This window comes from Saccopteryx leptura, chromosome 2 (genome assembly GCF_036850995.1).
Source record: "Saccopteryx leptura isolate mSacLep1 chromosome 2, mSacLep1_pri_phased_curated, whole genome shotgun sequence".
NCBI lineage: Eukaryota > Metazoa > Chordata > Mammalia > Chiroptera > Emballonuridae > Saccopteryx > Saccopteryx leptura.
In genome coordinates, this window is record NC_089504.1 from 225,350,544 (window position 1) to 225,367,342 (window position 16,799).

The window sequence follows — 16,799 nt, forward strand, 5'->3', positions numbered from 1 at the left end:
AGCACCGCCCGGCAGGGGTGCGGCCTGCTGGCGGGGGAGGGCAGCGGCTGTTCTGGCACCGACCACAGCTCCTCGCAGCGCTGCCCGCCCCCCTCCACAGGCTCAGGGCCTCCCCCGCTCACCTGCTCCTGTGCTCCTGGCCCTTCCTCCGTCCGCACTGCGAGTCCACCGCGCCAATTGCCAAAACCTTCCGGCACTGCCCGCTGCCCAGACGGGGCGCTAGGGACAGATGAGGTCCAGACGCCCAAGGGGAGCACAGGCAGCTTCACCGGGGGTGACTGTGGCGTGGGGGCTGCTGAGCCCGAGTCCGGGGACAGCCAGGTGCAAGGGGACCGGGGTAGGGGTGGGGCGACCTCCCGACGTGCGCTCTGGAGCCAGACTCCAGGATTACAACCTTCATTCCCATTTACTGTCTGCGCCTGGAGCCAGTCGCTCTCTCTCTGTGACTCAGTTTCCTCACCTTTAAAATAGAATAATAACAGCACTATCCTCAAAGCGTTACTGTGAGATTGGAATGAATTAGGAACACAAAGCCTTCTTCGCGGCACCCTGCGCCCGCCAGCCTGCAGGAAACGTGGGCACCTCCATAGAGGGTTCTTAGGACCCTGACCTCCCCGAGGCGCAGCCGAGCTGCCTCCGGGCTCCGGCCCTGCAGCCCCGGTTCTCACTACAACGCCCGCTCCTCCCCGCCATTAGCCCACAGAGGATCCACGTGGCCCCTAAGACAGAAAGGGGGTGTGGAGATGTGAGAGGTGACAGCTCATCTGTGCCCAGCCTAGAATGACCCGTGACTCTGACAGAGAGGGTCTTAGCCCCAGAGTTCTAGCCTAGGTGAGGGTGTCTGCAGCCTCCAAACCCAGGAGTGGCCCGCTGTGCCCGCTGCCCACGCTGTCTCACGGGTCCCTCTGCGGGTGGACGGCGCGGAATTCAGTTCCACAGCCCCTTGTGAACAGCCAGACCTGATCCTGGCCTCCCTTACAGGTGTGCAGCGACAGTGACTGAGGGGACCTGTCATCAGCAAGGTGCCTCGAGACCCTTGGTGTATGTAGATTTTCCCTGCCAGGAAACCCATGATCCCTACTGATAACTGTGAGACATTTGTATGGGGATGGAGAACTTGGCCCAAAGTCTAATAAAGAAGAACTTAAAATGAGAGGTGGATTTGTACAGGGGGGCACCTTTGCCTGAGATCAGCGAGTTTCAACCTTTTTCATCTCTTGGCACACAGAAACTAATTACTAAAATTCTGTGACACACCAAAAAATATATCTCTTTTGCTGATCTAACAAAAATATATATATATAGGTATAGTTTTGATTCATTCACACTGGACAGCTATTGTTGTGTGTTGGCTGTTATCATTTTTTATTTGACAATCTAAGGGAAAGGAGGTCAGTGCCCCTGACTAAATAGTCAGGTATTGCATGTTTTAAATTTTTTGTGGCACACTAGTGTGCCATGACACACCAGGTGAAAATCACTGCCTTAGATGAACTTCTAGGGGCATAAGATGTTTACTTAACAGAGGGCGGTCAGAGAGATTGCTAGGTGGGTTCTGCCCTAAGGGGGCTAGACGGACATTTCTCCAGCACTGAGTGCATCTAGGGAGCTTTAAAAAACTCCTGAGCTCTTCAGTGTTTCAGTCTGGGAATGAGGACATGCCTGTCTCAGCCCATCATTTCTGTCCTCGGCCCCTAAGTTTTCTTATGACACAAGGGCCTCACTAGCAGAGTGACGCGCCATGTTGCTTTGGCTGACATGCACATTGGGTCTGAGGGTCTGCTTAGCCCACTACACTCATGGCCTGTCCCGGGGATATGGAGTCCCAACGTGCAACACCCCAGGGACTCTGGGCCATCCTCCAAAACCAAGTCCAGGGAGTCGTCCTTTCTCTGTGGTTTCTGCCCAGTCAGGGCACTGGGAGCCCAGAGTAGTATTCTGGGGCCGCAGGGGGTGTGGTGGGGGCTCTGCCCCTCAGCTTCGAGTCAGCGGAATTCTGAAGTGAGAAGGAAGTGGGGAGTTTGGGAATAATCTCACAGACCTTGGGAACTAGTGACAGAAGTCCCTGCTGCCCGGCTAGGAGCTGGGGTGGAATAGCTGCAGCCCAGCAGGTGAGAAAACCTCAGGGCCTAACGCTCCCAGGGAGGGGCCTCACTGAGCCAGTGCCTTGCAGACCACTCCGCACCTGAGACTGTTTTTGTACCTCTTATTCGATTCCCCCTTCTGAATGGGGGGTCGCCCCTAATTAATGGCCCGCGGGTGCAGAGTGGTTGCACTGGGTCTTCTCCGGGTCCACCTCGCAGTCTAGGGCCAGCCTGGTCGAAGAGCTACCTGCCCTGGGAGGCCTAGCGAGTCTGTGGCGCCAGTGTGTGCCTTTGCGGCGTCCGAGGACGCTCTTCTCTCAGTCGTGGTGGCCGAGATCCCTGGCGGGGCGCTCAGTCTGGGCGAGTGGCCCGGGGAGGCCTGGAAACCCAGCAGGGTCCAGCCCTTCGTTCCCTATAGGCCGCAATCTATCCTGGCCGAGAGCTTGTTGGTGGGATTGGGGGCGGAGAGAGGGAACGCTTCAGTTTTTGCTTCTAACAGCGGCACCTCTGCGCACACACCGTGCACGACCGGAGTCCGCACACACCGAGCCCTGCGGCGGGGGAAGGAAACAGTGACTTCACCCTCCACCCCCAACCCTCCCTGTTTCCAGCCTCTTCGCGTCCTCCTGTGTCTGAGATTGGAGCCCGACCCGGTTCTGAATTTTTAGCAAGTTTCGTCTCTAGTGGGATTTTGGAATAGAACTGTTGGGTCCTGCCCTATCACTTCTAGGGTTCCTTGGTGTGCGCGGGGCCCCTGGCCCCTCATCACCCCTCTCCAGACGACGGGCCTCCCCCAGCCTTTGGTGGAAAGCGAAGCCGTGCGATGCCCGCAGCTCCCGATCCCTGGGCGCTGGCTGTTCTGGCCGCAGCACAACCTCACCTGCGGGAGGACCCGAAAGGACCTGCCACCCTCAGAGCTGCACAAGGGGCGTCCACATGGACCTGGCTCGGAGACCAACCTCAAGAAATGAGACTCCAAGCAGAAAAACTTTCTCCACCCCTAGGTGTCCCGGGTGCAGGGAGTTTCCGTCGGGGCCCCAACGACGGTGGCGGAGAAGGCAGCGCCGGGACGCCCCCCGCACTGGCCCCGTGACGCCGAGGGCAACGTTCTCCAGCCGGCCGCCGGCTGCCACTCTGTCCTCCTCCCTGGCCGAGGCTTTTTCATTTCTAGCCAGACTCCTAGATTTGTACAGCAATTGTGAATTGCTGTGAGCAGCCCAGGGGCGCTGAGAAGACAGTGGTGGCCTCAGGGAAGAGCTCCTGAGAATCTGGCTAGAAATAAACACATTTCAGTTCAAGGCCAGGGTTGGCGTTGGGGGAGCAGTGAAGGGTGAGTGGATCGGGCTCCACACTCCGGGTCCGGGGCCCACGTGGCTGGTCCGCAGCTGGTGCTAAGGTCGCCGTCGTGGGCGAGATGCGGCTGGTGACAGAAACGGCCTCCGCCTCGTGGGGAAGGACATGCCGGGCGGCGCAGGCTGCCCAGCGCCTGAAGCCCCAGCCGAAGCCGGGCCCTCGTCCCCAGGAGGCAGGACCCCCGCCCGCCCTGCGCAGGAGACGAAAAGTTCCCCTTCATCTAACTCAGTCCTCAAACGGAGGGGAAAGGACGTTGGGATTAGATGTCGGAAAATAAAAGTAACAAGTGAGTAGCGAGAAACAGCCGGAGGAAGTGTGTGGCGGGGAGGAGGGGCGTAGGTAGAGAAGAAGAATATTCAAACGGGCCCCAAAGCAGGACAGACCCACACACCCGGCCGCGAGCCGCCCCTCACCCGCACCTTCTCCCACGCACGCGGCTGGAAAACACCCGATTACTTTAACTTTTATTTAAAATCTCAACACCCGATCATTTATTTCGTTGTATTTTTTTTTTTGCAACCGAACAGGTAATAAATATTATTTAGCACTTTTTTTTCTTTTTACAAAAATAAAACAGATGATACACTCTGTGCGAGGGGCAGCGATCAGGGGCTGTTACGCGGGAGACGTGGTGAAGCCGAGTCGCGGCGCCCGCAGCGCGGAGGCGGGTTGTGCGGCCGCAGGAAGCGCGCGGAGGAGTTTGTCATTTATGTTAAAAGTGGCAAAAAGAAATCGATACCGAGGAAACCCGACTTAGACTCCGGTAGGGCTGGCAGTCACGTGAGCATACAGTTCAGCAGCACGGACTTACCTCGTCACTGAGATTATATTTACACACCCAAGAAAGAAAATATAAAAAAGCCAACAGAACCCCGATATAACCCAAATTATATTCACAGCAACAACCTTTTTTTCCCGTCAAACCCTCAGGTACTACGACTGCCCAGTCGGGTACGGGACCCCAATCACTCTGTGCTCAGAGACAGAAAGAATGGGGGAGGGTGGGGATTCTATTTTAAAATAACTAAAAAAACACCCACTCCCCAAGTCGACAGGATTAAGTTATTTCAATCCACAAGGGCTTCTATTCTGACCTATAAAGTTTGTTCCTAATGTTGAAAACGGAACATGGACAGATTAGAAAACGCCACATTCTAAACCAATAGAAGCGACAGGAAGGACCCGCGACAGTTCTCAGAGGGTTGTGGGTTTACCAGTATCGCCACTGGACAGGGCCATTAAGTGTTTCTGGCACCGAATGCTAGCTTCCAGCTAACTGGTAGCTTTGGCCCGAGGCCGGAGGCGACCTCGGACAGCGAGCCCGACAGCCTCTCTTCGCGTGCTGCCTCCCGTAGTCCCCAATGCGCCCAGAAATGAGGAAGGAAAGGAAGTCCTCAAGGCCCTACTCTCCCCCGTGTAACGACATGCAGCCAGGCCGAGTGAGGCCGAGCTTCCTGGCAAACCAGTTCTTCGAATCAACTCTTTTGGGGGTAGAGGAGGGTTTGGGGAGGGCTGCACATAGCGGTGCCTTCTTATAAAACGGTGTTTACTGGACCGGCGCTGTTCCAAGCCAGAGAGGGCTGAACCAGGTCCCAGCGCGAATGCCCCTCGCACTGCCCACCATTTAGTGCGCGCACCGGAGGGCTGGAGTCCGCACCATCGCCCCCTCCCCCAGCCTAAGGTCCTGCGCTTCCCCTCAGAACTGAGCTCCCAGGCCCCATCGCTGGCCAGTCTTCGCTTCCTCGCATCCTCCCGGCTCCCTGCTTGCCAGAACGCGCCGACCCAAGCCGGCTCACTTGGCGTCGGAGGTAAGGCGCGGCAGGCTGCCGGCGCCCATGGCTGACACGTGGTGGTGCGGCGGCGGCACCTGGCACATGCTACATGGGCAGGGCATGCCGCCCCAGTGCTGGAAGCCGCCGCTGCCCCCGCTGCTGCCGCCTCCGCCCCCCAGCGGGGCTGCCGCTGCAGCAGAAGGAGACTTGAGCAAGCCATGCGGAGGCCGGATGGAGCCGACCGATGATAACCCAGAGCCCGGCAGGGAAGCGCTGGACACCGCGGCGGCAGCTGCAGCGGCGGCGGCTGCCGCCGCAGCAGGAGGCAGGATAGGATGGTGCACCGCGGGATGGTGCGCGGCGGCCGCAGGGTGCGCGGTGGCGGCGGGCAGGGGCGCTGAGTGCGCTAGGCCGCCGCAGGTCGACGGGTGGAAGCCGGCGTGGTGGCCGCCGTAGATCTCGCTCACTAGCCGCTTCATCTCCTCCAGCGAGTTGGTGAGCATGAGGATGTAGTTGCGCGCCAGCAGTAGCGTGGCGATCTTGGAGAGCTTGCGCACCGACGGGCCGTGGGCATAAGGCATGACCTCGCGCAGCCCGTCCATGGCAATGTTGAGGTCGTGCATGCGCTTGCGCTCGCGGCTGTTAATCTTGAGGCGTAGCTGCTGCAGCTCGGGCTCTGTCATCTGCTTCTTGTCCTTCTTGGTGGAGGACGCGGCCGCCGACGACGTAGACGACGAGGTGCTGGACGAGGACGACTTGAAGCTACCGCCTCCGCTGCCCAGCTTGTCCCCGGGGTGCACGCCCGCTGCGCCCACGGCGCCGCGCAGCTCGGCGCTCAGCTCTGGCGGGCAGTCGCTCGGCGTGGACGAGGACACGGTGCCCCCTGTGAAGCCGCTGCCGTTGCTGCCCTTGCTCCGGGCCGGCAGGAAAAGGTCATCGGGTTCCGGCGACGACGGGCGGCTGGACACCAGACTGGCGTCCGAGTCCATGGCCCCAGGGAGCGTCTCAGCTTTCGCAGGGTCCTCCCTCCCTCGGCCCTCCGAGCTTCCACGCACGCCTCCTACGGAGAGGAGGAGAAACAGGAGAGAGCTCGAGGTCGAAGCGGAGCCAATGAGGGAGAAGGGCTGCGCCGCCTGTGCCGCAGCGCGGGGTGCAGGCTCAGAGGCGGGCCGCCCGGGTCCGCCTCACCGTGTCTGGCCTTCCTTCCAGGGGCTCGCAGGTACGTACACCTAATCTTTCCTCCCTCCCCTCCAGCCTCCCCTCCGCTCATCCACAGGTGGTTTCATTTGGGGCGCAGTGGGTGGCCGTCCACGAGGGCGGCATGCTGGAGAGTTTATGCCCTCAGCTCAGCTCTGAACGAGGAGGTTGGATCTTCAGGTTTGGAATAAACAAGTGGCAAGTGAAGGTTTTTCTTTGGGGAGGGTGAGATCTAAATAGAGAAGTATTTATCTGGTTCCTTAAACACATCTAGCTTATCTCCATGGACACCGCGGAGCCAGCACACGCACACACACGCACTCAGGGCCCGCAGGTGGCTCCGATTGCCTGCCCTGCGCCTGGGCCGCGCGGAGCTCGCTAGCGGACTGGGACAGTCGGGAAGGGCTGCGGTCGCCCCGACCTCTCGGTTGTGGGAGGAGGAGATGCTGCGGTGAGTGCGAGGTGGATCAGAACAGCGCAGCTGCGGGGAACTGGCGGCAGGGGAGGGTCTGAGGACCCTCTGTTGGAGCGTCCTAGGTCGCAGCCCAGAGGGGCATCTGCACCAGAGACGTAGGTTCGGGCTACGAGGGGCGGGGACACTTACTGTGGCTGTAGTTCGAGGAGCTCGTGCCCAGAAGCCGCGGAGAACTGGACTCCAGGAGCCGAGGTCGCGTGGGTCTATAATGAGCATCCGCACCTTTCTAGGTTCCGCGGGTTTTTATAGCCCGGTGGCGGCGGCGACCGCGGCGGCGCTGGCCGAAGCGGGGGCGGGGAACAATGTGCGGGTCCTGGAGGGGCCGCAGCGCCAATGAGCGGGGCCGGGGGGGGGCTCGGGGGGGGGGGGGGGTTGGGAAACTGACGTCATCCGGGCTAATTCCGCTGAATGAGACTCGCGGCGCCCGGCACACGCCTCCTCCCTCTCACAGCCAATGGGCGGCCGCGGTGCCGATTCTGGGGGCGGAACTGGAGGAGGTTCCCGGGGAGCGCGTGCGAGAGGCTAGCCGAGGTGGGGCGCGGGCTCACCCAGGAAGTACAGAGGGCTGGTTGCGAGTAGGACCTGGGGAAAGAGGGAACGTTGTCAAATTTGTTTTTAAAATGCAGTGACAAGAGAGTCAGGCTGGGGAGTGGGGTGGGCTGGGAGCTCCGCAGGCTAACTAAGCTGATACTCAACGCGGTCAGATCTTTTGGGATGCGCGCTGCGGCTGGAGTCTCCTCCCTCGTTCGCGCGCTCTCTCTCTCGGTTCTCCGCCGACTGTCTTCACTCCATGGATTTCATCAACACGTGGGCATTTGGAGCCTCCTGTAAACGACAACTAGGCACAAAGCACCTACTTTCTTTGCACTCTGAGAGCGCATCTAGGAGGAGGCTGGGAGCGCCCCCAGCTGGGGGCAGGGCCTTGCGAGGCGCCGGGAGCAGAAGGAAGGGAAGCCTTCAGAATGGTATCTGGAAAGAAATAACAACTCTTCAGGAAGTTGCGGGTTGTGTAGGCCCAGGGAAGAGTTCTTCCGCACAAAGCCGCACTAATACAAGGGCAGAGTCGAGCCCAGAGTTAAGCGCGCGCACATGCACACATACATGCACACTCACACACCTCCATTTATTAGCACGGTATTTTCACATCAGCTTTGTGGTCGCCACCACATAAGGTAGGGGACAACGCTGATCTGTCTGCAAAAAGAGGTCTCAGGCCTGGGCAAAGACGACTTCTGATTGCTGAGGGCCAGACAGCAAGATCCAGCCTCTTGCCGCCAAGTTCTTACACGTTTTACCAATCGCTGCCCGGCTCCCAGATACGTATACCTTTGACCAGGATAAATCGAATCCGCTCTATAGAAGCTCCTGAAATGCTTCAGAGGTACTGACGCATCTACCCATTTTATAGATGGGTAAATCGAGAGACTGAAGCAATTCTACAGAAAACAAAACAAAACAGCTGACCCTTTACAGCGCAGTCCTGCCTGGACTGCAGATGCCAGCCCTGGCAGTTCCTGAGCGCAGAGGCGGCGGCTGGTCTCTAACCGTTCCTCTGAGCTGAATTTCTCACATCCATACATTCCAAGCACAGAATTTTGTTTCTGCAGAGCCCAGGACCCTAGGCCTTTATATTGCACACTCACAAACGTGCCCCCACCGTGTCCAGGGAATGTTACAGTCTTCTAATTACTTCTGTTGTTTGGGAACTTTTAATCTGCATGTAAAGCTTTAAAAAAAAAAAAAACAAGCAAACAAGTAAACATAGTAAGCAATTTGCCTTCCAGTCACCAAAGTCACAAAATAAACAAATACAACAGAGAAGCCCACACTATTGCTCCGGGTTTCTCGGGAAGCCTACTCCAAGAGCCCAACAAGCTTTCGCTCCCGCCCCAGTCTTGTGCCTTCTGGAGCATTATTTTTCTAACCCGAGTGTTTCCCAGCTGGCTCTGCAGCCATCCGTTAAATATGTATTTAATACACGAAGAACTGAAGCGTGGAGCTATGTCCTCCAACGGTTTAGGATGGTGACCTATAACCGTTCAATTAGGAGAATATGTCACAAAACTGAACGCGGGAAGCTAGGGTGGGGAGCAGGAAGAGCTTGGCTATTTGAGGATTATTCCTTTGGGCCTCCGGGGCCACTGATAGTGAGGACATTCGTAAGAGTGTGAGCATTGGGCACCAGCCGGGCGTGGACTTGTGCGCGCACCAGTATATCTAATAAACACTAGCAGGCATAATGTGCGCGCGCCTGGGTTGCAGCCGCTGAGGTTAGTCCAGCCGGCGGCACGTGTCGCGGAACCCAAATTCTTTCTTTTGTTGGGAGCTATTGGTGACCCTCCTGCGTCTCGCGGTCCGCGGGAGGGCGCGATATGAGGTTCTTTACGCGCTTGCTCCAGTGACTGGAACTGGAAGCAGGGGCGAGGGACCAGTCCTGGAACAACGCGAATTTAGAGCATGGGAAAACAAATCCAGAGACAGGAGAGCTGGCTTACTCGCCAGATTCCCGCGCGGACGCCCATAAGGACAACCTAGGCCCCAGTCCCGTGCCATTGAGTCTAGGAGGCAGTGGTGGCTTTTCTGGGGCTGGGCAGCGGCATCTCGCAGTCCTCATACCTCACGCCGGGAGCTCGGGATGGCAGCTCTGGGCTGCAGGCCCCTTCTCCTGGCAGCCTCTCGCAACATCCTCCGTCACAAGAGAGTTGCTCAGGAGGTGAGGCGTACTGTGGTCCCCTCACAGTACGGCAAAGGAACTGCGCCGCAAGGGCAAATGAGTCACTGGACACATCTCGCTGTCTCTGAGTCTTCCTCCCCACACCAGGAATAATCGGAAACTGGAGCTCAGCCTTGGCCTCATGCGTCCTGGAGACGTCCAGGCACTTGTCCAGGTCTTGTGTCCAGCACTTGATGTGCACGTCCTGGGAGGGTCTCCTGCCCAGCCCTTCCCACCCGCGCACGCAGGTGGGGCGCAGCCCTTTCTCGAGAAATTGAGTGCTCACTTGCCGAGGCTAATCGGCCGGCTCCGGGAGTTCCTGGCTAGCCCAGGCTTCCTGGAGCTGTCGGCCTCCTTCGTCAAAACCCAAGACGTGTTGTCCCCTCTCCTTTGTGTTTCGTTCCCACAAAAGGCCGGGTGCGTGTCACGGCCGGCCTTTGCTCAGCCGCCTGGCGGCCCGGGAGGAGCTTGTGCCAAACCGGCCGGGCGGGCTTGCACAGGGCTCCAATGGCGCAGACCTCCCACCGTTTCCCGGGCTCCTCCGGACCTTTCTTTCCTCTCGCCTTTCCCTTCTCTGAGTTTCTGCGCACATTCAAGCGGCTTCTCGGCCAGGCTGCCAAGGAGAGCGGCGTCCTTGTGCAGGACGGGCCAGGGCTGGTGGTGGGAGGCAAGGCATTTGGCACCGGAAAGGAAAGAAAAGAGAAAAAACATTTCAGCCGTCGCTCCTGGTCCGGAAACCAGAAGGGATGGGAATGGCCCCGTTTGGCGCTCAAATCTGAGCGACAGGACCCTTCAGAAGGCAGAATTCTGCAAACAAATGCCATCTGTCTTCCTTTCAAGACTCAGTTCCCGAAGCCATCCACTTCATCTCAGTGTCCGGGGGCCTGAGATGTGGAGAGTGCTGGATAAATACTTCTGAATACACAGACATGTAAATGTGCACGTGGGCTATGTGAAACTTGACTGTTAAATACATGTCAATGTGGGCGACAGTGTGTGTGCATTTATTCCGTGTGCACAATCAACCATCAGGCCTGTAAGACTGGAGTGCTGGGCATATGAGAGCCTTCAGACAGACGGGGCAGCAAGGGACAGGTCCATCACATGATAGCAGTGACCACTTAAAGGCATCCTATGCTGTGCCAGGCACTTACTGGGTCACGACAGACTTTATTTTATTTAATCTCTCATCTGCCCTCAGAGGGATGGAAACAAAGACAGGTGTGGACATTTGGCTATGGTCCAGCCAATAAAGTTCAGGGAGGTGTCAGAGGCTTAAGGATCTCTGGTTGTGCTCTCAGCCTGAGTTCCACATTCCTAAAGTGGGTTTCTAGAAGATACCTGTAGCCTCTTAGAGTGTGTCTGCTACCAGATTTGGACAAGGGTGGGAAGCAGAATGACTTTTTCCCCTGGTAGTTTTTCTGTTCCACTAATACTTGTTTGTATGACTGTGAGATACTGTAAATTGAGGACCCCTGCCCTGGCCATGGTCAGGCTTGAGTGTCAGCAGAAGCTGCACCCAGGAAGAATCCTGGAGGAATGTCCAGGACCTTGAGCTGGGGGGGGGGGGGAGGACAGAAAGAAGGGCGGAGTGTGTGTTCTACATCAGGGAAGTTAAAGAGAAACAAGAAACCAGCCAAACAAAACCTCAAACTAATGGGCTCTTCCTACCCCCCCCCAGTCAACCCTTCCCTTTGGGGGATCACTTCCCTTAGTCAAGCCAACAGGACAGCATCAGCCCCTAAGGATCAGTGCCACTGACATTAACCTGTACCCCAAGTTCACAGTAGAATGAAGTTGGGATAGGATTGTGGGGACAGGACCTGGGAAATAACTTTTATAGATCTCAGCTTACAAACCATTATGGGAGGGGCGTGTTGTTCCTATTTACCGATGAAGATACTGAAGGTTGGAGGGTTCTACCTTCAGCCCAGGGGATCCCAGTCCCAGGGCCCTTGGTGGCACTGTCCCACACCTCCATTTGTGCTCCCCCCCCCAATCTATGAGCACTAGGCACTCCCCACCCCCTGTCTAAATTAATCTGGAGCGTGTGGGGTCAGGGTGAACAGGTTGGGGACCACTGGTGGGAGTGACACAGGTTGAGTTGGGTGCATTCCACTCTTGCCTAGGGTGATTAGAACAGAGGGGGCCAGGAAGCCCCATCCCACCTAAGCTCAAGACCCTCCATAAGAAGAAGCAGCGGACATGTGAATGAGAGAGACTCTTGCAGGCTCCAGGTGACAACTCTGCACCCCGGTGTGTCCAGAGACAGCCCATGTGCACGCTCCTGGCACTGCGCACCGCATGGAGGTGGACCGGGGGAGTTGCACGCATGGAAGGCATGGAGCATATCACTTCCTCGAACAGAACTGCGATTGATTGTGCATCCAAGCACCAGATTGGATGACCTGACTTGCTACATCGAGAAAATGTAGCAGTATGACGTCTTCTCATCACCTTCAAGGTCAAGTCTGAGTCCTTTAACATGGCCTGGGTGGGGGGTGTCCTGACCTGTGTCCAGCCAGCTTCTCATCCCCTCTCCCTCCCACATCCCTTTTCTCAAGACCTGGAGCATTGCAGCGCCGGGGGTGGGCACTGCTCTTGCCCATCTCCACCACCACGTTCTGCCTGCTCCCGCACGCTCTTCCTGTGGTCCATCCATGTCTAGTCTCGCAAGGGTCAGCCCAGAAAGGCCCCGCTCCTCCTTGAGCTGGTGGCACCGAGAACCTTCCTCCTCTGTGCAGCAGGCGAGCGCCTCGCGGTGCCGGACTTTGCTGCGCACGGCAGAGCCCAGAGCTGGCCCCTCTGCGGCCCACTACATCGAAGTAAGGGCCAGCGGTTAAGACTGTTATAAAGAGTTTAATAGAAGTTTCCACACCTCACAAGGCAGTAAAAATAACGTCAGAGGTGCTCGCTCCCCCCTATTTAAACCAGTTTCAGATACAGGCTGAGCCCGTGCTCCTCATTCCAGGCCACAGGAGTGGGGGGGGGGGGCAAGGGGTGGGATGACACTCCCGCTTCCAAAGCCAAAAAGACTATATCTAAAGGAGGACAGATCACCTGCTAGGCTGTTCCTCCTCTACTGCGCCAGGATGGATGGACACCGGAGCCCAAAGGAACCATCCTGCTATCCTGCCTGAGGCCGAGCCCTGAGCAGGGGACCTTCGAGGCCAGAGATGGGCTCAGGCCACTGCCCACGGACTTCGGGCTTTCTGGGACATGACGGGCAGGGAGGGGAGCGCAGCGACAGAAGCCGAGGGCTCCTGATCACTGGCAATGGCACGGCCAACGACTGGGTAGGGCCTTCTGGTGCCCAGCGCTCTCCCCGGCTGGGCCCCAACGCGACAGACGTGGGACTCCCCAGCCAGGTCTCAGGCCGAGTCCCTGAGCGCACAGGGAAGCGGAGACCCAGCCGCATGGGCGCTGGGCTGCCCGCGGGAGCAGAAAACTGATCATGGCACGGAGCCCGCGCGGGCAGCAACTCCCCTCGTGGGAGCCGCCACAGAATTCAAGGCTCCTGGCTTTGCACGCCTGGCCTCAGTATGGGGTGGGAAAGACAAGAACTGTTCTTTTCACTCTCTTCTTCTCGCTTCTATTAGTCTCTGCTCCTCCCTTCTTGTCTATCTCATTCCCCCAATACATACGTATGAATTTTATTTCCCCTTGTTGTTAAAATGACAGGGCACATATTTCAGAGCCAGGAAGGTCAGGTGGACTCCCCAGCCGTGCCCACCTGTCTCCAGACCCTTGTGCTTCAGGGGCCCGCCACACTGGCATTATGTGGGAGCTCTTTAGAAATGCAGAGTCTCAGGCCCATCTAGACCCAGTGAGAGAGAATCTAAATTAACCAAAGTGCCCAGGTGAGGTGCCCACTTTTTGGACCATCTGTTAAACAAAATTTAGTAAACAACTTTTTGAGAAACAATTTTGAAATACAGGAAAAAGTCACCAATAGTCCAACCTCCTCCCCTCCACCCAGTTCCTGTCAAGATTTTGGTGAAATCCTTCTAAAGGGGCTTTGCAGTCTGTTTCTTAGAATCTCTTGGAGTCTTTCCACATCCATACAAGATCTACCCGCCTCTTTTCACAATGTAGGGCTGTGCTGTTTGAATCCCTCTCTCCTTTGCCTGTCCAGCCCTGAAAAGCAGGTCTCTGCCTATGTGTGCTCTGGTGGTGTGAGAGCCATGTGGTCTCCTGTCTGACAAGTCAAAGAAGATGCTCCCCAGTAAGGGCTCCCTGCCAGGGGGCAGGCCTCCCTTGAGGAGCCTCAGTCTTCAGGCAGGTGAAGTGGGGAGGACTGGTCCTCCCTCACCCTGCCTGGAGATGGTGGGAAAGCTGGTCCCAGTCACATGTGGCTGTGACTTGGACTGGCTCAAAGGAGAAAGTTCATTGTGTGAACAGAGCTTTCCTAATCTGGGATGTGACCAGGGCAGAACTCCAGTGCTGTGATTTTGGAGGATATTGGAGTTTTAGATATTGGATTTTGTTTAATTTGTTTGTTTTTCTTTCCTTTTTTCCAACAGAAAAGGTCATCCACTTCTGGGTCGACTCTAAGCCTATACATTTAAGCAAAGAGGTCCTCTGTTTAAGCAGCAGTTACAGTTTTCAGTTAAAAAAAAAGAGGAGGAAAAAGAAACCACATCATATAAACTGAATCTCTTTCCTTTAAAGCATATTTTAAACAGGTACTGTGTAGCACATGCTAAAAACAAAGCTCAAGTAGTATAAAGGGTATTGATTAAAAGTAAGTCTCCCTGGTACAACTGTTACAGCTTCTCAGATATGCCAGAAATATTCTTTGAATGTGCATATTATATGTTTAAAGCTCTCTCTCTCTCTCTCTCTCTTACCCATGTGGTAGTACACTCTATATACTGTTCTTTCATTATTTTCCCTGAATAGAGAACACTTCTACCTTACAGCACACACACACACACACACACACACACACACACACACACACACATGCACACAGTACACATATTATATTTACAATACACTTGCTCCTCTAACACACTCACTAGAGTGGTCAGAGGTGCGGGGAACCTCTCTCCATTCTAAATGAGGACAAGTACCCCTGATCTCACAATCCAGAATCCTAGCGTCAGAATCTGGGCACTTTGACTCCTGATGATACTTTTCTTGTTTCCCTCCATCACAAAGAAGCCAGGACACCCGAAGATGCAGATTATGAAAGATAACAAAGCTCTTTGCATTGAGTCAGCTTCTCCAAGGTATCCCCAGAATGGTACATTTACCTACTGCCTGAAATTTGCGAGTCCATGTTATTCTTATTGTAATTGCAGAATCTATAGTGTGCCTTCTCTGTTATCTGGAGGGCAACCAGAGATACCTAAACAGACATATTTTAAAGACTGTATACAAGACTACAAGACAAAGCTAATTAGTTGTTTTTATTTTTATTTGTTGAATAGGCAATATATAGGATGGGGCAAAAGTAGGTTTACAATTGTGAGTATGGGAAACAGAGTTTATTCTTGTATTGTTATTCATTAATGATTGTATTATTTTCCACACAAACAACTATAAACCTACTTTTGCCCCACCCTGTGTTTAGGTACTTCAAATGTAAAAGCATAGAATGAAAAGTTTGCTCCCTCTTCTGTCTCCAGCCACCCAGTTCCCTTGCCTAATCATCATCTCTTGCTTATCTTTCCAGAGATAATCTATGCAAATCCAAACAGGTATGAATATATATACTCTGTTACTCCTTTTTACACAAATGGTTACATACTATATATACTGCTGTATCCACCCTTTTCCCAATTAATATCTTGTAAATTCCTTCTTTGCAGTGTATTAAAAGCTTTTTCCTTGAAAATTTAAATCTCTGTAAAATGGGTGTGCCATAATTTATTTAGTATTGCCCAGATGAAGGACAAATTTATATTGTTTCTAGCTTTTTGCTGTTGCAAACAAGGTTACAATAAAATACCTTGCACATGGTCACTTGCATATGCATAGTATATCATAAGCATAAGTCCCTAGAGTTGTTAGAATGATGAGGCCGCTGTGACTATATAGGACAGAATAATAAAATGTAATTTCTTCCTTCAAAGCATCAAGCTACAAATTATAATAGATTTCAACATTTGATAGCATTTCTAATCCACCCAAATTTCACTAGTAGCTTTTCCAGATAGTTGACAGAATGACTCAAGAGTGTCAATATCTTATATCTGCTGGGGAATATTTATGTTCTGAGCATATAATTCAACAGGTATTTATTGGTCTCCTTTCCTGTGCCACGAACTGTCCTTAGGGCCAGGGATTCAGCAGCAAACAAAACATGTTGACAAAAGTAAGATTATTATCACATCCTTTGATTCTTTCAACAGCCCTGTAAGGTGGTAGGGCAGGGTGTATGTGATTAATTCACTGCCTTCCACCCAAGTCGTATTGTTCCTCCAAACTTGCTGCTCTCTTCTGTAGAGACTTTCTGGTTAGGCACATGATGCAGGACTACATTTCCCAGCCTCCTTTGCCACCGAGTTCTGGCTAGGTGGTTGTAAACAGAGTGATGTGTGCCATTCCAGAGGTGTCCTTCCAGTCAGGGAACATGTCCTTGTCATTATGTCGCTGGAATCCTGACATGCTGGTTGGTGCTGAAGGAACCAGCTGATCGCTGGGTGACCATGGAGCCACATATGGAAGAACTTCGAGAAAGAAGGAGCCTGAGTCCCTGACAGCTACGTCTGGGACCAATCCTCCAGCCTCTTAGACAAGCAAAAACCCATTGCTTTATTAAATCTGTTGTTATGTTGGGTTTTCTGACACAACTGAACCGAATGTTAAGCACAGGTGAGGGGTGCTTGAGTGCTGAGTAGGATACTTTGGAGGTCTGAAGAGGCATCTCTGAATCCTACCTACAACACAGAGCAGAATCATAATAAGAATCGAGACTTAAGATGTTGCCTTGTCATGAGGCCATCACCCCTTTAGAGGAGGCTCTAAGGGGAAGGTGAGCGAGCATGTCCTGGTCACTCAGTCATTCAAGGAGTGGTGGTGGTGATGGTCAGGACCCACTCTGGGCAGCTTCTGTAGGGGACAGTGTGTGTCCTAGGGTCCCTTTACTCTTCCCCACGGTGCCTTTGCATTATATGGTATTGCTATGTGCCTTTTGAATTCTGGAGTGACAAAGACTCCCGTGGCAGATGGTGTTGCTGCTGGCCCAGGCCCCCTTT

The 16,799-nt window shown here is 54.6% G+C and overlaps 1 protein-coding gene across 1 annotated transcript; it reads right to left on the reverse strand.

Moving 5' to 3' along the window:
• Nucleotides 1–3,929: 3,929 nt before the first annotated feature.
• Nucleotides 3,930–7,089, reverse strand: OLIG2 (oligodendrocyte transcription factor 2). Its single transcript, XM_066365933.1, has 2 exons — nucleotides 7,011–7,089; nucleotides 3,930–6,269 (listed from the first exon to the last, which is right to left on the reverse strand). Exon 2 carries the CDS (start codon nucleotides 6,196–6,198, stop codon nucleotides 5,230–5,232), a length of 969 nt encoding a protein of 322 aa, XP_066222030.1. The 5' UTR covers nucleotides 6,199–6,269; nucleotides 7,011–7,089; the 3' UTR covers nucleotides 3,930–5,229.
• Between the last annotated feature and the right edge of the window lie 9,710 nt (nucleotides 7,090–16,799).